We start from the raw sequence: 24,996 nt of genomic DNA on the forward strand, positions 1-24,996 counted from the left end.
GAACACTACGCTTTTTAAAAAAAATTGTTGAAGACGTTGTGAGTTATGATTAGATAAATTAAGCATTTTCACAGATAACATTTCCATTAAATTTTGCATTGATATATTCCTACAATTTTATAAAACTAAAATTTTGTTTTAAATTTTTATAAATTTTATAACCAAGGATCTTTACATAGCTACTTAATTATAATCATCTTATTGATAACAACTGATAAACTCACCTAATGACTCTTGAGACCAGGCCCAAGTCAGTTTGAGAGGAAAAGAAATAACCTCTGAAGTTTTGATAAAGGTGTCAGTATGGCTAAGATGTTCAGACTTAAATTCAATTCAACTGGTTTCACCCCAACTCTTTTGCATTACCTAATTAATTTTATTCAAAGTTTTCACCAACTTAATTAGTCTATAGATAATGGCCTGTTTTATAGTATTTTTTTCCTGGGTGGAGACTGAAGAAAAAGCCTACTAGGATGAATAAAACATGAAATGGTTGTACGTGTGGATATTCCATGTTATTTTGTGGGCTTGGTGGATAAATTTCTGTAGCTCATTTGACTGAGAAAAATTCACTTTTGATCTTCTTATGTAGGCACCTAGATCACAATAAAATGTAGATTATGAAATAAGAAATGACAGTTTCGTTATTGCTAAGATTGGTATGCTCACTTTATTTTAGGGAGAGGACACCTTAAGAATGGAAGATATCCTTGAGGTAATTGACAAGGAAGGAGACTCTGTTGCTGTGATCTTGTTCAGTGGAGTGCAGTTCTACACTGGGCAACTGTTTGACATACCTGCCATCACAAAAGCTGGACAAGCAAAGGTAGATAAAGACCTTTCCCATTGGTTTTTTGTTTGTTTGTCTGTTTGCACTGAATGTTGTCAATCTAAGGAGTATTCTATCACTTTTAATGAAATACATTTTGTTGTTTATTTGGCAAAATGTTTTTAAGAGGTGTGCTTAAGAGTAGTATAAGAAAAACAGTTCTTCATAAATCTTTCCCCAAATCATATTACTCCTTGTTTTAAAACTGGATATATTCAAACATGTTTTAGCCATGATCTATAGCCTCCCTCCCTCACTAGCAGCTGCTATCACAGCATTTTGCCTATAGTTAGCAAGACAGGTGAGTTCCCTGTAGGGGTGATATCATTTGTATGCAGCTGAAAAGGAACAGGAGACAAACAGAATGCTGAGTATTACCACCTACTAGATGTGACTGCCTTTGAGTCAACTCCGCTACTTTTTTGGTGGCATGCTAAAAATTTGCTATTGAATGTATTTTGGGGTCTTCTTTTATTTGGATGCTTGCCTTGGGTACCTAGAAAAAAGTAGAGTCAATTAAATTTTGTTAACAGCAGGAGATAGTTTGATAGTTTGATAGATAACTATAAAAGTATAATAAATTATTAAGTAAAGATAATATTTTCTTAATTCAGGCATAATATTTTATGTACCAAAGTAAAGGAAGGCCTTTAACCAGCTTGTTAATGTAACCCTTTATCTGTTCTAAGAAAGTCAAGACAGTATACTGTCTCTAAAGAGGTTACAAATTTACAATATGACAATTGAATTATTAAGCATTTGGCGGCTTAGTATTTCTCTATGTGTGTGCATGTAAAGGGAAAACAATATCCTTAGCATTCATTTGACTGTAAAATGTGCATATTGTCAGACTAGCAATGGTAAGTAGAGCTACAGTTTGTATCCAAAGTATTGAAATAACTGTCACTCATTAGCAGTTCATAATCTTAGAGAGTTGCAGAGCGCACTGAGAGGATAAATTATTTGCCCATGTTATGCATCTAGTATTAGTCAGAGGGTAGGATTTAAATTCAAGTCTTCCACACACAAAGGCTAGTCATTTATCTACTATGCATTATTGTATCCCATGGCTAATAGTAATAATAGTAATTCCTAACATTTATATAGCTCTTAAGTTTTGCAAAGTAATTTGTATATTGTATTTGATCTAATCTTCATAGCCCTATAATGTGGGTGCTGTTATTATTCCCATTTTGCTGATGAGGAAACTCAAGGTGAGAAAGGTTAACTGACTTGTCCAAGATCACACAGGTTGTAAGAGTGTGAGGAAGGTTATGAACTCATATCTTCCTTACTCTGTGTCCATCCCTTATATCACATGTATCCTCTAATTTTCCCACTTTAAGCAGAGCAATTAAACCCGAACCAAACTATTTCAACAATCGATATTCAGCTATTTTTAATGATAACAAATTGTATCTGAACATTATTAAGTGATAAAATTAATATCTGTGTTAAGCCTACTTAACATAGTCAGTCCCTAAAACTAATGAATGGAACTAATGAAAATGAACCTTACACTTTTATCAACCTCTAGTAAATTTCTGACCAAGAATTCAAAGTGGTTTGATGGATAACTATAATGTATTATGAAATACATAAATATAATATGTTCTTAATTTAGATATTAAATCAACCTCTAGTAAATTTCTGACCAAGAATTTAAAGTGGTTTGATGGATAACTATAATATATTATGAAATACATAAATATAATGTGTTCTTAATTTAGATATTAAATGTTAAGCACTAAAATAAAGGAAGGCCTGTAAGTCCTTGGTATACACATATGTCTCATTAATCTGTAGAAATCTATATAGGGACAAGAAGTGACACACATAAAGACTTTTTTGTCTTTTTTTATCTTTTTTTTTCCCTGAGTAACCAGGAGAATTTGCCTCATTTAGGATTTAATTTAAAATTTCATTGTTGCCTGTTGCCAAAAGGGTTCTCTTAGAGTTTTATAACTTTAGAATTCATCTACTAACAAAACTATCCTGCTTAAAGCCTGGAATGTCCTTCCTTCTTCTTTCTTCCAAATCTCTTTACTATAGCCAAGTCAGTTCACTGCATTTATAGCAAATAATTTTTCTGTCAGTCTCACTATATTGGTTGTAGAACTAGAATATAATTCCAATAGAAGTGATTCATTGATTCTTCTGTATGATGCCATCACCTGTGGTCAGGTATAAGCCAAGAACTTCAAACTAATTTAAGATGCTAATATCTTTTTCATAACCAATACAATAAAACTTTTGTGCTAACAGTGACTTTCATGTAGAACTTCATAAATAAAAGTCATACCCTTTTGACATTGTAACAAACTATGAACAGAGAAATATTTGAATTCCTATGTGTCACCACCAAAGTGAAAGATCAGTTTTGACTACGTCGTAGGACCTTTGACGTATAGTGAGAAGGGGCCTTGGAGGCCATCGAAACCAAACCACTCTTCTTTATACAGATACAAAGCTGAAGTCTGGGGATTTTAGATGATGTGTCCATACAGGTAGTGAGCAGAGGGTAAGGAGAGAGAAGGAATACTGTGTTTGGGGGATGGGACTTATTTCTTGTTGAAGATATTGCTATGGATATACTTGGCTCTCTATGGTAAGTTACATCTTTCTACTTCATTAAAGGTAGTTGGGTTAAAAATGCTAATGTATTAGCTAGACCAGGATATGTCTATATTAAATGATCATAAGTTGAGAGGTGAAAGGGACCTCAGAAGTGAATTGATGCATGTTCTACAAAAATATACACATTTTTATGCAATATATATATGTGTGTGAACTTCCTAACAGTCTTATGCTTCTAAATACAATACATGGAACTGCCCAAGTTTCATTTTCCTTAATTAAATGTTATTTTTCTTCTATACATCATAGTGGTAGGATTCAGGATTATATTTTGTGATTATTATCATTACTTTGTGCCATCATATCAAGCAGCATTGTTGTGCTTGATTTTTAAAAAAGTTATCGAATTAGTCAAAGCCCAACCTCAGAACTGACTCTCTGGTTGCAATGTCTTTTGAGCTAGAAGCTTGAGGTAAACTATTATTGCAATATTCACCATGCTCATTTTAATTCAGTAGACATTTATTAAGTGACTATTATGTCCAAAACAGATGCAGCTTGGTGTAGTGAAAAGTTTTTAGTCCTGCTTCCTGTCCATACTATCTGTGTGACTATGGACAAGACATTTAAACTCTTAGTGCCCTCAGCAACTCTTTAAAACTTCAAATTACAGAAGAATTATTTTTGGTAAGAGTTTCCTCAACTAATAAAATCACAATTCTGATTTTTAAAATGTGGACAATCCTAAGAAAACAAAGAAATAGCGTATTCTCTAAAGGCAGGAGATACATCATTTGAAAATACAAATAACCACAATATAACTTTAGGAGGAAGAATGCATTAATAACAGGAGAATATCAGATGGCACTTAAGTTGTAATTGAAGGAAGCCAAATATTCTAAGTTTGTCATACTTAACCTTGGAAATTGTTTAACTTATAGGTTTATATTTTAAGAATTACATTTGACTCTAGTTAATTTTTTAAGAATTCACTTCCCTGTAAAGCAAAACTAAAACAAGTTGATTTTACTGAGTAATAATAAAACTTGCCTCATTTTCACTCTACTACTCCAATGTATCTGTGATTTCATTTTCAGATTCCCTTCATTGATACATATTGTGACCTATTCATGTTTGCCCATCCTGTGCAACTCTTATCTATATCCTACCATAGGTTCACAATAGGATTTCCACTCAGTGTTCTGGAACCCTTCATTAAGTCCATTCTTTTGACTTCTTGTAGATGTTACTCTGTCATTCATAAGTAACACTCCTTCCAGGATATACTCCCAGCCCACAAAGGTTAAGTCCCAAGAGGATGGTTGCTAACTCGTTTTCTAGAGGTAGCCCTCTCGTAATCAGTTGCATCTACTGTAATTTATAAGCCCCCATGAGTGTGTTTCCAATTAATAATCAGCCAATACACTCAGCTCTTTTCAGAGACATTTAATCAAATGATATGGCAAGAACCATTATGACAAAAGCTTCTCTGCATGCACCTGCAGCTCAGTCTTCTATAGTTACCCCTAGTATTCTTGGGAAGATCGGGCCCAAACAAGTATAATGGCAATGAGGAACATATATAGGATATACAAAATAACTCACACTTTCTGACACTTCTCTTTATAAAGTCCATATGTGGGGTTTTCAGCTTCTTTTCTTCCCCACACTTGATTCATAGTCTCAGGGGGTCATCCATCTTAAAGCTACTGCCTCCATTAGGCAACGGTCTCTCTATGTACATCTGTCCAAGAGTGTGTGACTGTTTCTTTGGATACATTTGCTATGGTCTAGAGCAGAGGTTGGAATATTATGGCCCAAGGGCCAAATCTGGTCTGCTGCCTATTTTTGAACTGCCTATGAGCTAAGAATAGGGTTATTTTGTTTTTACATTTTATATAAAATAAAACATTCTTTAAAATACTAAAACCATAAGTAGCTCATTAGCCCATGCCCAAAAAAGCTAAGAGCCAGATTTGGTTTGAAAGTGATAATATGATGAACCCCCTCCTTCTAGTAGTTCCCCTCCAAATCTGATGTTGGGGTAAGAAAAGAGAAACATTCCTTTCTTCTCCCCAAGGGGGGTGTGTCTTCCAATGGCATCTCTGAGAGCACCTCATAGTTTAGCTATATAAAATATTTAGAGGTATACATAATTTACTTTCTTATTCAATTGTATAGTTCCTGTCTTGACTCAACTTGAGAGGTGTTTGTACCTGATAAAGGGATCAAGGCATAGACTCAGTCCTATAGTCATTATATACCCCCTTTGACATTGAATGTGGACCCCTCTCTCCTACACACGAAATTCCGAAAGAGTAAATGCCTTATCAGTCAGGTAATAAAAAACCAAAATATGGTGCATGAATTTAATAAAATATTGCTGTGCCATAAGAAACAAATATGTGAATACAGAATTAGATACTAAATGAAATAAATGAAAAAACCATAGACATAATCCCTATAGCAAGGTGTATGTAAAAAATAATAAAAAGAAACTGAATTCTCTATTATTATATTGACCAAGCAAGGCTCCAAAGAAGTGAGGAGAAAATAAAAATCTATCCCTTCTTTGCATAGGTGTGGTTCTATAGGTGGGGAGCGTTGTATGTACTATCAGACTTGGCTGATATGTTGGTTAATTTTGCTGAAATTCCCCCCTCTTCTTTTCTTTCTTTTTATTCTTTGTTTCAAGAGACTCTCTGTTACAGAAACATTATGATACAGTGGATAGAGTGCTAGATTTGGAATTAGAGAGCCTGAGTTTGAAAGCTGGGTTTATTTACTTATATCTATGTGACCTTGGACAAATAACTTGAGGGGTAGGCTATGAGCGGTTACGAGCAATACCTGATTTTTTTTCTTTTACAGTTTATTCTTACTTTTGAATAAGAGTAAAGGAAGAAATGACTGTCCCAGGAAAAAGATTAAGCAGCAAAATTTGACTTTTAAACTTTCTTATGTTAGTTATAAAGGATATAGAAACATCCATTCTTTATGCATTGCTTTAGTAGGTATTGTTTCAGTTTTTTTTCATTTTCTGCCTCCCCTGAATCTTTACTCTTTCCTAATATGAAGATGTTAGCTTTGTCTCACATGCACCCAAAATAACATATATCCCTGAAATTTCATCATCAAAATTTTAGTGAAACTAAGCAAAAAATTTAGCAAACTCATCTCACTTTATTAGATTTACCAAATTATATAAACAATGTTAATTTCCAGTATAAGGCAGTAAAATGCATCCAGAAGACAACCAGATAGATTCCCAAAGAATTACTTTGTACCTATACACATAAGAAAAAGGGAAATATTGAAACCTTATATTTCATAGTGTCAAAAATATATAATTTGTTTTACTTGCTTTAATGAGAGTGAGACCTATGGATAACAAAGTCCAAAGTCTGAATCCTGCAACTTTCGCTATAACTTCTCTTGCTATGTTTTCTGTGATAAGCACATATGTATCTAGCAAATCTAAATGTAAAACCTATTTTAATACAGTGTGTGGTATTCTTGGAGTACAGAAATGTCAGTAATTACTGGTTTAACTTCATATTTTTGCTTGGTAAAACTTATAGAATAAAGCAAACATTTATATCATCTCCAGTTCCAATTCCTAGTTCATCATTACTCCCCAGTACCAAAAAAAAAAAAAAAGCATCCTGTTGCAGTAGAAAGAGAGCTGGATTTGAAGCCCAAGGACAAGCATTGATAATCCTGGGTCTGTTATTCCCTACCTTTCACTTAACTTCTGTGCTTCTCAGTTTCTTATTATTAATATAGAGTTGGATGGCTTCCAAAGTCCTTTCTGCCTCTAAATCTATGACCTATGACACAAAGAACTCATCTATTCCTCAATGTGCCTGGGTTCCAGGTCCACTTATTTATTCCAGGTCAAAACTACTATCTCAGGCAACTCAGTTGTTCTTCTAGTGCTTGCCACAGAACTTTCTTGAACAAGATTTTTCTTGTCCTTCATACAACTTATACAAACATCTAAGAAAGCTTTATCTGCCCTTCCTTTTCTGCAGACCCCAATTTCTTTTCATATTGTCTGTACCCTGAGGTTCAGTAAAATCCAAATTTCTTCATATGATTCTCCCTATCAGAAGATCAAAATATGTGGATTGCAGTTATATCATGTCCACAAGTTTTGGTCTTGATATCTTCTTAGCATAAATCATCCATTATCATATTAAAACAATAATCATATGTTCAAATTCCAAGCTTATGGGGGTTAGTCTTAACCTAAACATAATTTTGGCAAAGTATATTTGAGAAAACCTTATTTTTGAAAGATTTAGTTTCACTTGAAATTGTTCAACCTGTACCCTTGTATTAAAGTTTTCTTTGAAAAAATTATATTTTTATATTGAACTTAAATAGCAAATAAAGTAAACATTCCTTTATACAAAATAGAACAAAGAGAATTGTACGTGAAACTATAAATATCTTATGCACTGCTTGCTTTTCCTTTTAAGTATATATATATAAATTTAACATGTAACTTTCAAAGCTGTTCGGTTTAACTGTGTTTCCTTCTGTTCTCTTCTGTGCCTTTAATATACATATACATAAATGTTATATTATATATGTAAATATATTGTTATATACACATGCACATCATGTGTGTATAGTGATATATTGTTTTAATTTTAATTTCTATAATTATTAGTTATTTGGAGCATTTTTTCATATTGCCTGTGATAGCATGGATTCCTTGCTTCCGTTCTTATCCTTTTACCTTAGGCTAGAGTTTTCTGTATTTAGCTAAGAAGACAGAAAACACACTGCATCCACTTATGGAGAAATTCTATTGCTCTATTGGCCACCTTCAAATATGCCCCAAACAAATACTGAATATCTCACTTACAGACAAATAAAAGATCCAAGATAGTGAAGAAAGATGACCAGTTATTGTCCATATTGAGGGAATTAGAACAGCAAGTTGTAGTGGGAATTGAGCGAACTACACTGATTCCATCTTGAGACTCAATTCTGGAGCTATCTCTGTTCCCTTTCTATTCAATTGTGGGTACAATCCAATTTCAATCTTGTGAGAAAACTTTATTCAATTGTGGGAATTGTGTGAAAGCATTGTTGCATTGTTTGAACCTAGCCCTGGGTAGCCAGTAAACTAGGCTTTACCTGCTGCTTAGAGACCTCTAGGTTATGCTGACCAGAAATCCAGTCAAATGCAAAGATTGATACAAGGAATTTTCTCACAATTATACATCACAAGCAACCCATATCTCTTGTCTGAAAACTGGCTTGCTATTGGTCAATCAGTTATTGTTTTCATGTTTCTTTGACTGAATACAGATATACCTTTTTTTTTTTTTTGATTTCAGGAAATTGCACCTGTTAGCCCTCTCTCTCCCATCTTGGAAAGTCCCTAATCTTTCTTCCAATTAGAAATCTTCCAATTAGAAATGCTTAATTTTGTATCCTGTTAATTCTTTCCTTTTAAGTAATTGGTCTTATTTTATTAATTATTTTTAGTACATAAAAATCTGTGTCCTCCTGTATTTGGGGTCCAGTGCCAAAGCTGAGGAGATCTGGTCCCGATTTGTTGTGTAGTTGGCATTCATTGCTTAATAAAACAATATACTTGGAAACTGGACCTTTGTTTCCTCAGTCATTTCATCTTTTACCCACCACAATATCCATTGATAATAAGACAAAATAATGATGTTATGGATGAATTAGATGAAATTTCATGGGGATTTTCTACACAAGGCCTTCTCACTTTTCAACACAGTGCCTTCTCTCTCACTTACCACAGTCTACTGTACATAACACCTATTTTCATCCACATTTTTATTAGAATATAAGTTTAAAAAGACAGAAACTATATGTTATTTTACCTTAATATGATCCATAGAGGACCTTGCACAAAATAGATGCTTAATTATTGCTAAATTAGATTAAATAGATGGTGAGGACTGCTAAATATCAAGCTGCTCTAAGAAGTTGCCCAATCTCCTTTTCTAGATATCTTTAAAAATTGAGTAGTTTGTTGGCGTCAGGATATTTTTTGAATCATAGAGAAGGAAGGGATCTTGAAAGGTCAAATGTTCCAACTCTCTGCCTTAGGTAGAAGTCAACCCAAATCATCCCATACCAATGGTCATCTGTCCTGCCATTAAGGACTTACAATTTCCATTTTTAAAATTCATCATTTTAAACAATTTCTCACCCTTTCCTTTTTTTTTAGAATTCTAAAAATACATTGGTAAATCATACTCAGCCTCTGTACATGTACAGTCTACCATAACCTCTAGATCTTTTCCTGTCCTATTTATATTTATACAAGCATGTCTCATAATGTATATAAAGGAAGCCTGACAAACATCCCATTAAGTATATTTCTGTTAGTATATAGGCACTAAATTAATTCTCCTGGTATATAGTAGTCCAGGCCTACAATGATGAGGATGGTGATGATGATCATAAAGCTAACATTTATATAGTGCTTACTAATGTACTGAGCACTTTACAATTATTATTTCATTTGATCCTTACAACAACCCTGAAAGGCAGGTGCTATTATTATCACCATTTTACAGATGGGGAAACTCAGGCAGACACAGGTTAAGTGACTTGGCCAGGATGACACCATGATTCATTTTAATTAAAAAAAAATTCATGCTTAAAAATTAGTAAAAGTTTTCAGTATATCATACACATAGAATTATTTCTTTTCCTATAGTAGACGATTTTAAAATAATTTTTAAGAATGAAGAAATCAGTTGATGAAGTAATGATTTGGTGAAGAAATCATAGTTATAACCCAGTATTTAGCACTTCTAGTATAGGCTATAATTATGTACTGACATAACAGTATATAACATTAGTATTGAAGGGAAATAAAACATAAAAAAAGTTTAAAAGTTTTGGAATTTCAATGAGAGGCAGCTAGAATGTACACAGGGAGCTAATTTAAACTAAATATGGACAATGATGAATTCTTTTTTGTAAATAGCACACTTTGAAAGACATGTCATATCATATATACAATGGTAAGAAAACAGAGGCTCTTTGAATACTATTTTTTTCAGTTTTTATTGGTTGACAGAAAACTCAGCAATACTAGTAGGAATTTATATTTCGGTAGGAAAGGCTGAGATGGGCACATTTGGATTGTAAAACAAGTGTTGATGATGGTGATAAACACTGATATATGGTCAGGATAATGTATTTGAAGTTTCTTGTGTGTTAGTGATAAAAATCAATTTAGAAATCATAGCTTTTTAAAATGTTCAATTTAATCATATTGTACAATGTGTAAAGTGACTCTGGTTTCTTTTATAAACTATGAAAATAATATATAACTAGCACTCCATGCAGAAATGACATTATCATTTTTCTTTAACAAACTAGACACTTCTCTAAAGTGACTTCCTTGAGAAACATTTTTAAATGCTGCCATCTAGTGAAATTTTTGTGAATAGCCTGTTGATTTTTTCACTTTTATCTTTTCGCGTTTCATAGACCATGCTCTCATAAAATTATAGAATCTCAGAGTTGGAAAACATCCCAGAAGTCATATAGTTGAACCCTGTACCTGATGTGTGAATCCCTTCTACAATACACATAAGCAGTGGACATACAACCTCTGCCTGAATTTCATTAGTCATGGAGTATATACCACCTGCAGAAGGAGCCTATGCAATTTGTAGCTTTGATTCTTAAGATTTTTTTTCTTATTAAGTCAAATACTGCCTCCCTGTGGCTTCTTCTACATTTAGGAAAAGGCTGATGAAACTAAACCCTCTCTTTAAGTTCCTTACGATATAATTTGTTCAGGCCAGTTGACTTTAATTCACTGAGAACTGAGGAGAACTACTTTACTGTGTCTTTTCTTTGTCTTGTCTTTCAATTCACTCTTAATTCTTTTTGTTCCACACTCTCAAATTTGGGGATCATTCTCTTTGATAAAAAAAAAAAAGTAAGAGTAGTTATATATGTCTCAGACTCAAAGAAGGTAAAAACTAGAAGGGAACTTATAGATAATTGAGTTCAACCCCTTCATTTTGCAGATGAGAAAAGTAAGGCCCAGAGAGGTTACTGAACCAAGAATACACAGTAAGTCAGTGGCTGAGCTGGACCTTGAAGCTAGGGATCCTGAATCCCAATCTAAGACTTTTCCATCTACAGGATGATAACCTCTAATTTTGTCAGATTAGTCAAATTTTAATTAGGTACATGTTCATAGCTACTCATGTGGGAAGAGAAGTTGTATGCATCTTACAACACATTGCATATCAATGTTAATGAATGTCAAAGAAAATGTGATGCCACAGAGGCTAGGGATTTAAATAATACAACATATATATTTTCATTCCCCAAAGAACCATTGCCTACAAATGATTTATGATAAAAATGAAAGAAAGTAATCAGTTTTCTATCATCAATAAAATTTTTGATGTTTCTATATTTTGACATTGTAGAAAAGGCTTTTGATTAGAATAAAGTGGTGTATTCCACTTTTAAAAAGAGCAGTATTCCAAGTCATTCCCCAATTGATAAATGGTCAAAGGCAGTTTTCAGATGAAGAAATTAATGCTATCTATAGTCATATGAAAAAATACTCTAAATCACTATTGATTAGAGAAATGCAAACCAAAACATCATACCTATCAGAATGGCTAACATGACAAAACAGGAAAATGATAAATATTGGAGAAGATATGAGAAAATTGGAACACTAATGCATTGTTGGTGGAGTTGTAAACTGATTCAACCATTTTGGAAAACAATTTGGAACTATGCCCAAAGGCTATAAAATGTACATACCCTTTGACCCAGTAATAGCACTTCTAGGGCTGTATCCCAAAGAGATCATAAAAATGGGAAAAAGCACTCACATGTACAAAAATATTTATAGCAGCTTTTTCTGTGGTAGCAAAGAATTGAAAAATGAGTGTATGCCTATCAATTGGGGAACGGCTGAACAAGTTGTGGTATATGAATGTAATGGAACACTATGGTGCTATAAGAAATGATGAGCAAGTGGACTTCAGAAAGACCTGGAAAGACTTGTATGGACTGATGCCGAGTGACCAGAACCAGGAGAATGTTGTACACAGTAACAGCCACATTGTGCAATGACTAACTTTACTAGACTTAGCTCTTCTCAGCAATGCCAGGATCTAAGTCATTTCCAGAAGTCTAATGATGGAAAATGCTATCCATATACAGAGAAAGAATGGAGTTGGAATGCAGATCAAAGCATACTGTTTGCCCTTTTTTCCTTCTGTTTTGTTTTGTTTCCTTTTTCTTGTGGTTCCTCCTATTGGTTCTAGTTCTTTACAACATGACTAATGTGACAGTATGTTTAATATGAATGTATAAGTAGAGCCTATATCAGATTACATGCCATCTTGGGGAGGGAGAGAAAGAGGGAGGGGGAGAAAATTTAAAACTCAAAAGCTTATGGAAGTATTGTTAAAAACTAAGAATAAAATAAAATAAAAATAAATAAAAATAAATAAACAGGAAAGTAGCTAGATGAAAATATGGGGTGTCTCAGTTTTAAGGTACTATAGTTTGAAACTTTACTAAGCTACTATAGCTTAAAACTGTACTAATATTTTTGGAACAGCCTGTCTATTCCATTGAGGGGGGCCTTTCCATATATCCTCAGCCTGTGCCAGCTTTTTGTTCAGGGCTCCTCTTAGCCCTGCCCTATGGCCAGGTTTGTTCCTTAGCCACCAGCATGAGACATAGTTCAGGGATCTTGTGAGGATGAAAATGATACTTTTTTCTTTTATTCTCTAATTTTGTTGATGACGTGACTTTTTTTAATCTGCCATGTAACCATTTGGGGCTTATCTTAGCATGTAATGTGAAAAGTTGGGTCCTAATTTGTGCCAGACTGTTGTCCAGTTTTCCCAGAGATTTTTGTCAAATAGTGAGTCTTTTTTCTCAGTGACTGGGATCTTTGGGTTTAGCAAAACTATGCTGTTGGATTTGTTTGACTCTCTTCTTTTCCTGTCTAATCTACTCCATTGATCATCCACTGATCAACCCTTTAGATTGTAAGCTTCTTGAGGACAAGGACTGTCTTTTGCCCCTTTTTGTACCCCTAGTGTTTAGCATAATACCTAGCACAAAGTAGTTGTTTAATAAATATTTATTGGCTGATTATCAACAGTGCCAAACTTTTAATGATTATTGCTTTGTGGTAAAATTTGAGTTTTGGTACTGATAGACACTCTTTCTTCCCACTTTTTTTCATTATTACTCTCGATATTCTAGAGATTTTGTTCCTCCAGATAAGCAGATACTTTAAAAAGAGCAATATTCCTTAGAGGTTAAATAAGAATTGAATATTTGTAAATATAATCTTTCTTTATCAACCAATTAGTATATAGTGAGCATTTACTATGTTCCAGGCATTTTTCTAAGCACTAGTGATAGAAAGGCACAGAGTCCCTGTCCTCAAGGAACTTATATTCTAATGAAGGAGAAAAGTAAATAGATACATACAGGATATATTCAGAGTTTATGTAATTCAAAGTATCATTCCAATAAATTATGATTTAGAAATTCATTTTCATATTTCTGACCTACATAAAGTAGAAGCATAGCTAGCTAGTATGCTTTTTGATTCATATGTATTTTGTATAACAGATGCAGAATATTAAAATAATTTTTGTTATGGACTTTCTTTTTGTAAGCACCATACTTTAGTCATAATTTAAATAGGAATGACTTATATTTTACAGTTTGCAAAGTGTTTGCACCTAGATTTAATAATTTGATCCATATATAAAAACTGTAAAGCAGAAAAAAAAGAGAAATTGTTTTTCCCATTTTGTAGCTGAGGAAACTGAGGCGATGAGAGCCTAAGTGATGTAACAAAAGTTCCGATGCTAGTAAGTGCTCTGGTGAGGACTAGAACTTGGATTTCAGGGCTCATTTTTTGTACGCTTTTCCCAGTAAGCCATGTGATTAATCATTTATTGACTGCCTTCTGTTCTTTCAAAACTGGCCCAGGCTCTGTGGAAGGTAACAGAGAAGCATAAGACAAAGTTCCTATACTGAGCTAGCTTATAGTCTAACTGGCAAAACAAAACAATACGGATGAAACAGTATAGGTTAGTAAACAAGTGGGTAATACATTAGAAACAATTATTCCTTTCAGGGCACTTTTCTTTGATGTTTTGATTATATCTCATCCTTAGTAATATTCCCCCAATTAGCACAGTTTGCAACTACTAAAGTATCCTAATCCTTAGATCTTTTTTTTTTTAGATCTGATTAACCCATTTTATTGCATGAAAAGTTTTCAAAAGATATTAAGGAATTCTGTACTCACTCTGCCTAAGCTTTAAGCAAATTAGCGATGTCTTGTATTTTACCCCAGGGTTGTTTTGTTGGCTTCGATCTGGCCCATGCAGTTGGTAATGTTGAGCTTCATCTACATGACTGGGGAGTAGATTTTGCCTGCTGGTGTTCCTACAAGGTAAAAAAAAAATATGCTTCATTTATTTAAATCCTTTGATTTTAAATGTATGTTTCAAATGGTCTTTGCTCTCATCAAAGTAACTACTTTCCGCAACTTCCACCCCAACTGCCCACACAGCTACACCATCTCATTCTGTATAACTCTTGTTCTTATATTTGGAATATTGCTCCTTCGAGTATTTATTCAATGCAATGGAGGCATTCATCTGGTTGTTTTAATATTCCATAGATATTTCAATATTTCGGGAATACCAGTTGAGCAGCCAGTCTGTCCATCTCTCATAACTCATTCTTGCTACAGGATCAGCTTCTTTTTTGTGTCATGTGTATTTTTGATGATATCTTTTATGTTGATTGTCACAGACAACATATGACTGGTAATATGTTGAAGCCTATTTGGAACTCCTAATTTATGACTAACTAGTTGATCCATGCTGACATTCTAACCATAGGTAGAACTAGAGGACACAAAGAGTTGAAGATAAATGAAAGTAAGGCTTACATAAGTTCTCAAGAAGTGAATAAACGAGCTGGTTTCATCATTCATCAAAAGCCATTAGGAAATGCTATTTATAGGACCTGTAGTCATCTCATCTTGCAGTGTTCATGATGTATAAAACAGACTGCAAAAAAGATATTTGCAGCTTAAATAGCATAAATATTTGCCATGATATGACAAAAAACCCAGAAACTTCCTTAAGTAGCAAACACCTTTCAATGTGGAGAAGACACAGTAAACAGATCAAGGACCACACCAGTATAGAATAGAAGCTTATTTGTAAAACATTACAGACAAGAATGGCAGAAGATAAATGTGTGTTTTTATGATTAAAACTAACATTTGTTATTGAAACACTTCAAATATATTTAGGAGGGAAAAATCATCTTACAAAATAAGTCTGACTGTGCATGCTCCTGTTCAATAAATTGGTGGATTCATTTTATCTCTAGAAAAAAAATGCATACTCCTTAAGCTGGCAATTTAAGGCTTTCATTTATTTACTCCAGCCTATCTTTGCAGTCTTATCTTGTAATTCACTTTAACACACTGTGCTTAAAAAGCAAAAAACAAAAGCACAAAACCAAATGAAGAAAAAATCCTATTTAATGTTCCCAGATGTAGGACTAGCATCCTTTGGGCTTTTGCACAAGCTGAATTCAGTGACTGGAATGCACCCTCTCTTCACCAATACCTCTTAGAATCCTTGATTGATTCCCTTCAAGGCTCAGCTTATATGTCACCTTCTGCAGGAAATCTAACCTGAACCCTTTAGTTGTTAAGACTCTCTCTTTTCTTCAAGCCATGGCATACATCCTTATTTATGTGTTGATCCCATAAATAAAATATAAACTCTTTAACATAAAAATTGTTTTTTTGCTATAACTAGCATTTATGAAGGCTTTAAGATTTGCAAGTCATTTTACATATGTTAATTATTTTAATCCTCATAACTATTTTCTATGAGGTAGCTACTATTATCCCATGAAGAAACAGAGGCCAATAGAAGCTAAGTAATTTGTCCAAGATTGCATAGCTAAGTGTCAGAAGTAGAATTTGAGTTCAGGTCTTCCTGACTCCAAGTATTCCAATACTTCATGCATGGCACCACCGAGTAGCTTTTGTATTTCCAGCACCTAGCACAGTCATTTTTGCATATTAGGTATTTAAAAAATACTTGCTGAGTTGAATTGGATTGGAAGAGTATAAGTAGTATAACAACAAAATGATGAAAAGTAGTTGAAGGGAAAATAAACTTACAGGTTACCCAAAAAACACATGCCTACATCTTTTATCTACAGAGCATCCCCTCTGAGTGTCTAATAGGTAGTTGAATTATGAGACTAGACATGAATGGAAAAGTTGGGGATGTATAAGTAGAATGGAGAATTATCAGCATAGAGATGGAAATTGAATACATGGAAGCCAGTGATTTCACCAAATGAAATAGGATAGAGGAAGAAGAGAAGAGGATCCAGGAAATATGACCTATATAAAGATCCAGCAAAGACTGAGACACAGTGTTTAGGTAGGCAGGAGAACCAAGAGACAATAGGATCCAAAAAAAAAAAAACTAGAGAGAAGAAAATATCAAGGAGAATAGGATATCTGACAGTATCAAAGGCTATAGAGAGGTCAAGAGGGATCAGAATTGAAAAAAGGTCATTTGATTTAGCAATTAAGAGATCATTGGAGAGAGCAGTTTCAGTTGAATTATGAGGTTCGAAGTAGGCTGTAATAAAGATAATTGCAGCTTCATTAGCATGGAGAATTAATGAGAAAGTAACAGAAGAGGATATGGAGGCATCTATTTATTGATGGCCTTCTCAAGAAGTATAGCTACAAAACATAGGAGAGATATGTGATGATAGTTAATAGTAATAGATTAGTGAGGGTCATTTGAAGATGGGGGAGATGGAGACATGTTTGTAGGCAGCAGGGGTGCCGCAAATGGAGAGGGACTTACTGAAGATAAGTGAGAGAGGGCAGAGCCAAAATGACAGAGTAGTGGCAAGTAGTATAGCCAAGCTTCCCTCCACAAAACTCATCCAAATAGATCTAGAAAATGTATGTGATTTTTCTCTGTATGAGGAAATCCAGAAAAAGTCACAGTAAGTCATTTTTCCAACTCAGGAAATGAACTCTCAAGCACCTAGGGAGAGGCAGTACACCAGGACAAAAGGAGTTCCCAGATCCAGACTAGGGAACCACTAGGCCTGCGGTACTGGATGAAGGTGGTGTGGTACAGACCCTAGGAGATCAGGATTTCAGTTCCAGCATCCAGCTTGACCTGTAGAAAAATAACCAGGGCAGAAATCCCCAAACAAACTTGGAGCCTACAAATCTGTCACTCTCAACCAAAAGAGATTTCCTACTGGGTGTTAAGGGCTGAATCAATTAGCATTATATTGTTGCTCAGACCCAAACCCAGGTCAGCAACTTGCAGAACTCAGACTCGGGAGCAGCAATCTGTCTTTGTCCTCTATCAGATCACTATGGGAATACTGAAAGCTTGCAGGTCCCTAGCCTTTCCCTGACATCCTGGAATTACACAACACTCATTACCCGCAAGAAAGCAGCAACAGGACCAGCCTAGATCTTCCCTCCTTAAGTGTGTCAGAGTATAGCCCTAACATCACGACTGATGTCAGAAAGTAGGCTGAAAGAATAAGAAAAAAGAGAAACCCTTATAAAGTGTTAATATGGCAGCAGGGAACCTCAAGAAACAAACCTGAAAAGAATGACTCCAAAACATTTATAAGCAAAGACTCAGAGAAAAAAAATACAGGTTGGATAAAAATTCAACTAGAATTCCTGGAAGAAATAAAACAAGAGTTTAAAATAGAAAAATTTTAAAAAATTTAATGAGAGTATTTAAAATGGAAAAGAAATGAGAGCTATGAAAGAATTGAAAAGGGAATGAACATATTGGCACAAGAGGTACAAAACCTTACCCAAGCACCAAACTTCCTGAAAATTAGAATTCATCAGATAGAAGCCAATGACTCCATGAGACCACAAGACATATTAAAACAAAGTCAAAAGACTGAAAAAAAAAAGAAAATGAAAAATATCTTATAGAAAATGTAACTGATCTGTAAAGCAGATCAAGGAGAAAATTTAAGAATACTTGGACTGTCTGAACTCCAAGAACAACAAACAAACAAAAAAAAAACCCCAACCCTAAACATCATATTTTAAGAAATCTTGAAAAAATATTGCCCAAATCTCTTAGAACCAGAGGACAAAATGGAAATAGAATCCACAAGTCACTTTCTGAAAGAAATTCCCAAATGAAAACTCCCAGGAACATCATAGCCAAAATCCAAAGTTTCCAGATCAAAACAAAAAAACAAAAACAAAAACAACAACAACAACAACAACAAAACTACAAGTAGTCAGAAAGGGAAAACTCAAGTACTAAGGAGTCACAGTCTGAATCAAGCATGACTTAGCCACCATTATAAATAGGAGCAGAAAACTTGGAATGCAATATTCAGAAGGCAAAGAGTATAGACTTACTGCCAAGAGTAACTTACCCAGCAAAACTGAGTATAATGTTCTAGAGGTAGAAATAGATTTTTAATGAAATAGAAGTCTTTCAAGCATTTCTAATGAAAAGACAAGAGGGGACATAGAAAGGTAAATATAAATGAAAAACAATAAAGGAATAAATAAGGATAAAAAGCTTACATTCAAATATGGGGGGATGATACATTATATCTACACTGAACTCTGTCATCATCAGGAATCACTAGGGAATCTAATTAGACAAGGTCTGGGAGTGGTTCTGTTACATCTTGGTGATCTTAAGAATAGGAAAGAGGAGGGAAAGGAATACTATGGAGGCAGGAGGAAGAGAAAGAAAACTTGGGGAATATTATCTCACCCTTATAATAAGGGGGCACAAGTATACATCTGTTCAATAAGGAGGAGGGAGTAGGGGAAGCAGCTGACACCAGAGCTCTTTCTTTTCTGAATTAGCTGAAAGAAAGAATACACCCACAAAATTGGGTAGAGAAATGTATTTCACTCAAAAGAAAAAAATAAGGAAAAGGGGGAAGGGGAATTATAGGAAGAGTAGATTAATAGAGGGATTAATTCTGAGCAAAACAAATTTTAAGGATATACAAAAAATATTTTTAGCTCTTTTTGAGGAGACAAAGAATAGGAATCTAAGGGGTGAGGTTGCCCATAAATTGGATAATGGATGAACAAGTTATAGTTAATAAATGTGATGGAATACTATTGTGCTATTAGAAATGATTAGGAAGAAAACCTGCAAAGGTTTACATGAACTGATGCAGTGAAACAAGAGAACAATTTATATAATGGCAACAATATGGCAAAGACAAGCAACTTTGAAAGAATTAGGAGCTCTTACTAGAGTAACAACCAATCACAATTCCAGAGATGCTAAAACATGCCATCTATGTCCTGATACATGTGAAGGACTCAGAATGCAGAACGGGAGAAAAATTTGTTTGGATGTGGCCAATGTATAAATGTTTTTTATGGACTATATGTGTTTTTAGCAGGTGTTGTTTTTCTTTTGTTCTCAATCTTTTGGGAAGAATCGTGATGAGATGGGAGAATGAGAAGGCAAATTTTGATTGAAACAAATAGTATTGTTTTTCTGATAAGTGACAGAGTGGTGCTGACAGAAGTGGTAATATACTAGAGGACACAGGGATCACTTGTGCATGTGAAAGGATTGGCTTTAGGACAGAGAAGTGCCACTTTATCATGTCAGACAGGTGTGAAAGAGGAAAAGGCATCTGAGTGATGTGAAATAAGGAGGCGAAAAGAGAGGGCTCTTGTTAAATGACTTCAATTTTTTTCAATAAAATATGAGGCAAGGTTCTCAGGTAAATGATGGAGGTGGGAAGGTATGGGAGGTGGACACAGGAATTTTGAGGAGGAATGAAAAAGTTTGGAAAAGCCTGTGTTGAACGGAATAGAGAGTTAATTACAGAGGATTAATTGCCTAGCAACAGTGAGGGCCCATTTGCGGTTAAGTAACATAAATATGTGGTGAACCCAGATAAGACAGATCGCCCCTACAAAGATAATATGTAGATGAATCAGACAAAAGGACAACAAATAGATGTGAAATGGAACAAATCTGCTGGTACTTCTATGGTGATCTGCCCTCAACAGATGACAATGGAACTTAAACTCTACAACTTTATTATCTATGTCAGAATTGGAATTTCATTTTAAAGCAACATTAATTTCAATTAGAATCATTGAAATTAAAAAAGGATCTTTTTGCAAAATTTTAAAGGTTTGCTTTTTATTGTCTTCTATTTCTACATTTCTTTTTTTAAGCCAATATTGTGTTGTTAAAAAATAATACTCTTCCATAGTTTCTATCTACCATAGAAATAATTAGTACCTAGCAAGACAATAGCAATCCCACCAAAAAACAAAAGGATTTTTTTCCTTTTCAGATTCTTAGTTTACAATGCTAGATTAAAGGCTCTTTAGTGTTTAAGAAAAATTTTGACAAATTGGCATCTTGATTCAGATTGATAAAAAAATGGAAAAAAATTCAATGTGTCTTTTTCCAACTTATTGAAATCAAATGATTTATTGACAAATGAGCAATATGCCATGAGTATATTTGGTAGGAATTGTAACAAGGAAATGAAGTTATTTATTTTCATCCAAGTCATTTATCAGATTATGATGCTGCTGACATGTTTTGAGGGCCAAATCAAAGAATCAATTATTTTATGAGAGTCACTGTATTTGATTGATATCTATATGTAACCAGCAGATGGTGATAGCTGTTAAGGTGTGGAGGTTTAGGTGGAAAGGCAAAGCAAAAGAAAGATGCACTTATATTGTCCTGCCTCAAATAGTTGGAATTTTGTAAGTCAGATTCTTTCCCAACTCTTCCCTTAGTTAGCAGCAGGATTGTAACTTTCCCTAATCAATGCCTGAACTTTGAGGGAGGTCTTTGAATTACCTAAGACCTTTACAAGCCCTTCAAATATGCATACAGCCAATCTGACTCTAAGAAAAGGGTCAGGCCTTTAAGTAAGTTTTATTGGGCCTTCTTAGACCCGTGGCTCATTAGCTTTAAGTACATGGCTGTGAACAGTGGGTTTTGTTGTTGTTGTTTTTTTATTTGATATTTAGGAGCTTATAAAAATTATCAATAAATCAAAACCATAGGATTCTTTCTTATCTGACTCAGCCTCTAATAAAGAAAAAGGCCTAGTATTTTGTACTAATCTCTGTAATCTCTACTAATCTTTGCAAATCTCTGTCTTGTTTAGTTCTGTGCTATAAAAGCTACTCCTTGCCTCCCTCCATCACAATCCCCCCTGCAACAATGTTAATAACAGACATGAATCACATAGAAGATATGGTTACTTATGGTTTTCAGATGGAAACAAATTGAGAATTAAGAACAGTTTAAGAAGAGGAGAAATCGTGATGGAAATTCTTGTAGGCCTCAGAATAGGGGAGGGGGAATGATGAATTGAGCTGAACTCTAGATACAACAATCAACAACTAGCCCAATCTAGCATACCCATTAGAATTTGTGACCACTATTGACAAGTCTATAAAGCCTAGACTCTAGTCTTTGAATCTGCAATCACAAAACATCTTCAGGAGCTCTTTTGTCTCTGAACGCTGTCGAGCTGCTGTGTCTGCGTTTATCTCGCTTCAAAAACAAACTAAATCTTGCGCTCAGCTACCTCAGCTCAGTGTCCTCTGAACTCTTACTCTCCACTATCAGCTCAGCGTCCCCTGCAGATGCACATCCACAGTCTCAAGATCTCAAGATCCTTCTCCATGTGTGTGTGTGTGTGTGTGTGTGTGTGTGTGTGTTGTGTTGCATGTTAGAAGGATAGGGGGTGACTCAGCTGTCCATGAGAATTAAAATTGAAAGGTGTCTGTGCTTCCCAGGAGCCTTTCTATGCTCTCAAGAAAAGTTAGTCTGAGTATCTGTTTACATTCATATGAAAAGTAAAACGAAGAATTAAGATGAAATTTAAGTATCCTTGAGCCCCTAGAAAGCATAGTTGCTTCAATTATTTGAATATATCTGGAAAATACTTTATAGTATAAATTTTATGGTCAATTACCTCTATTTTATGCAATGATAGTATTTGAAACTAGAAGGTTTGCAACCTCTTGGACCTGATTTTCAGCTTTGTTCAGCAGAAACTCCTTATTCTTTTTTATTTTCTTTTAGCAAATTTATCTTCCAATGGAAAGAGTTTCAATATCAGATGCTGGGTATAGTTTAATTTATAAAAAAAAATTTGTTCACTTGCCTCAAGATACAGCATATTAATGGAAACAGGTTTTTATCTTTCTGTTAGAAATACTTTTTTTAGCCCTTCAATTGGATTTGAATATTTTTTAATTTTAAATTGAATTAAATTTATTGTTTGAAGTATATAAATATATTTTATCTTGAAAGAACTGTCCTTTCCCAACAATTATCCAAATACCCTTACAAACACCCCCCTCAAGAAAAACAGCTTATTGATTATTAACAGAAAACAGAGGTATAGCTTTTAACTTTTAGAATATAGCAATAATATTGACTACTGTATAAAATCTTTAATTTGAAAAGAGTCTCTAACAAAGGGAAGAAAAAGATATTCAGTAAAGTTTATCAGAAGCAATACAAATATAAACATTCTATTTTAAAAGAGGTACTCTGGTATAGCTTAGTTAGGATACAAACTTACATATATAATGAGAGTAGGGATAGTTAGTCTCTATAAGCATGCATAGAGTACCACCGATATAAGTCCCCACTTGGAAGACAATGGGGAATCTGCTTCCTAGAGAACTATGATAACATAAAATGGAATTGGAGACTTTGAAGCATCATGTATGGACATTCGTTAACTGGTTCCTGTTTGCTAACTATGTGGTAGATAGCAGCCTTTTTTTTTTTGACAGCAGCTTTTTTGATTGGCTTCAGTGATGGGACCAGAATTGGATGTGGGGAAGCATTCAAAAAGACCCTTTTTAACCTAGTCCTTTTTTCTTGATTGGACTTCTCTTTGTATGATTCTATCCTAGTTAACAGCTTCTGGTGAGATACAGTGCTATAAAGTCTTCTCCAAGGGTATATTGGTAAATATTTAATAGCTGATTCTCAAAAAAAATGTAGGCAAGACACGCTTTTTAGTTTAATATACATAATTAACATTTTCTCCTTCACTTTCTTAAGCTTAGAAATCAATGAAATAATAAATCAAAGTCTGATTTGTAGTGTTAACTTATTTCTAAGCTATAAATGCTCACACTGAGAATTTAACTCAAGACAGGTGGACTTGATCCCAGCAAACTACTGGCCTTCTCTCTCCAAAACTAAACCAACGAAGTTTCTTGAATATGGGTTTCAAATCTTTACCTGCCTCTGTGTTTGATCTTTCATTTTAGGTGAAGGGATTGGATATCTCTGACCTTTCAGAACTCACAAGGTCATAGCTTGAATTCCTTCACCTAAAATAATAGAATAAATTCTGAGGCAAAGAACCAAGGCCTATATTCACAGGGCCACATCTTGGTCATAGAGGGAGAGGGACAAAAGCCTTTCTCCTTACAGAATTGTATCTTACTGGACACTGTTAGGAAAGGAATCACACCAAGAGATAGGAAGGGCTAGGTCAAATAGGGCTTTTTAAAAAAATGCTTCTCACCTCAGTTCCTGTTCCTGTCATCCAGCCAATCAAAGATGATGCTATCCACCATGTCATTAACTAACTGGAACCAGTTACAAAATGTCTCCACATTCTTGAAATTCTATACAAGGCCCTTCCATTTCGTGTCATCCTGACTCTCTTGGAATCAGGCTGCCTAGTCTCTGCCATATGGGAAATTGGGTCATTGACACTCTGTGTTTGTTCATGCGGACTAGACAATACCCTGTGAAAAGTAGATTCAGTATTTTTTAAGTGCTTACTATGTGTCAGGCATTGTGCTAAGTGCTAAAGATACAAATTGCAAGACAGTCCCTGCCTTCAAGGAACTCACATTCTGATGGGATAAGACAAAATGTAAAGAAGAGTTAGAAGGGCAAGAAGAAGTCCTAAGAGTGAATCCAGGGCTCCAGAGGAAAGAAGATGAAAATAATGGCCATAGTGCTTATGGAAGACTAGGTCCAGGTAAGATAAGGCAGAAGCTCACCTATCAGAGGTGGAATCCAAAGTTCTGATATGGGGGAGGTGAGGACTATTGCCATAGTATGGGCAGCATGCTGTGGAGATGGCCAGGTAGTGACTTAGTTCATTTGCTGCCAATGTCACTTCATTGTAGTGTTGCCATTGCTAAAGCATTTAAGCTCCCTGAGCTTCAGTTCCTTCATCTGTAAAATGGAAATACTAGTACCTAATTCACAGGATTGTTGTTAGGATCAAAAAGATTATACATGTAAAGCATTTTGCAAACTTAAGACTATAAATATTTACTACTTTTTTTAAATTTTGATTTTCTTTGTTTATATAATAAAGTTGGATTTCAATCAGTTGAAGACATTTCAAAGAGTGAAAGACATATTAAGCATTTTCTGACTTTGCATCTTTCCTTCTAATCAAATATTCCATCTAATTCTTTTTTTTTTCACAGAAAGTCA

The 24,996-nt window shown here is 34.4% G+C and overlaps 1 protein-coding gene across 6 annotated transcripts in view; it reads left to right on the top strand.

Moving 5' to 3' along the window:
• Positions 1-24,996, top strand: part of KYNU (kynureninase) — a 156,874-nt gene that overhangs the window by 82,744 nt on the left and 49,134 nt on the right. For all 6 annotated transcript variants that reach the window (XM_020984723.2, XM_020984722.2, XM_020984721.2 and 3 more), the window contains 2 exons: positions 680-826; positions 14,784-14,882. In XM_020984723.2, the coding sequence (XP_020840382.1) occupies positions 680-826; positions 14,784-14,882 (246 nt within the window). The remainder of the gene's footprint in view (positions 1-679; positions 827-14,783; positions 14,883-24,996) is intronic.

The sequence above is a fragment of the Phascolarctos cinereus genome, unplaced genomic scaffold (genome assembly GCF_003287225.1).
Source record: "Phascolarctos cinereus isolate Bilbo 61053 unplaced genomic scaffold, phaCin_HiC Scaffold_726;HRSCAF=1367, whole genome shotgun sequence".
Lineage (NCBI taxonomy): Eukaryota > Metazoa > Chordata > Mammalia > Diprotodontia > Phascolarctidae > Phascolarctos > Phascolarctos cinereus.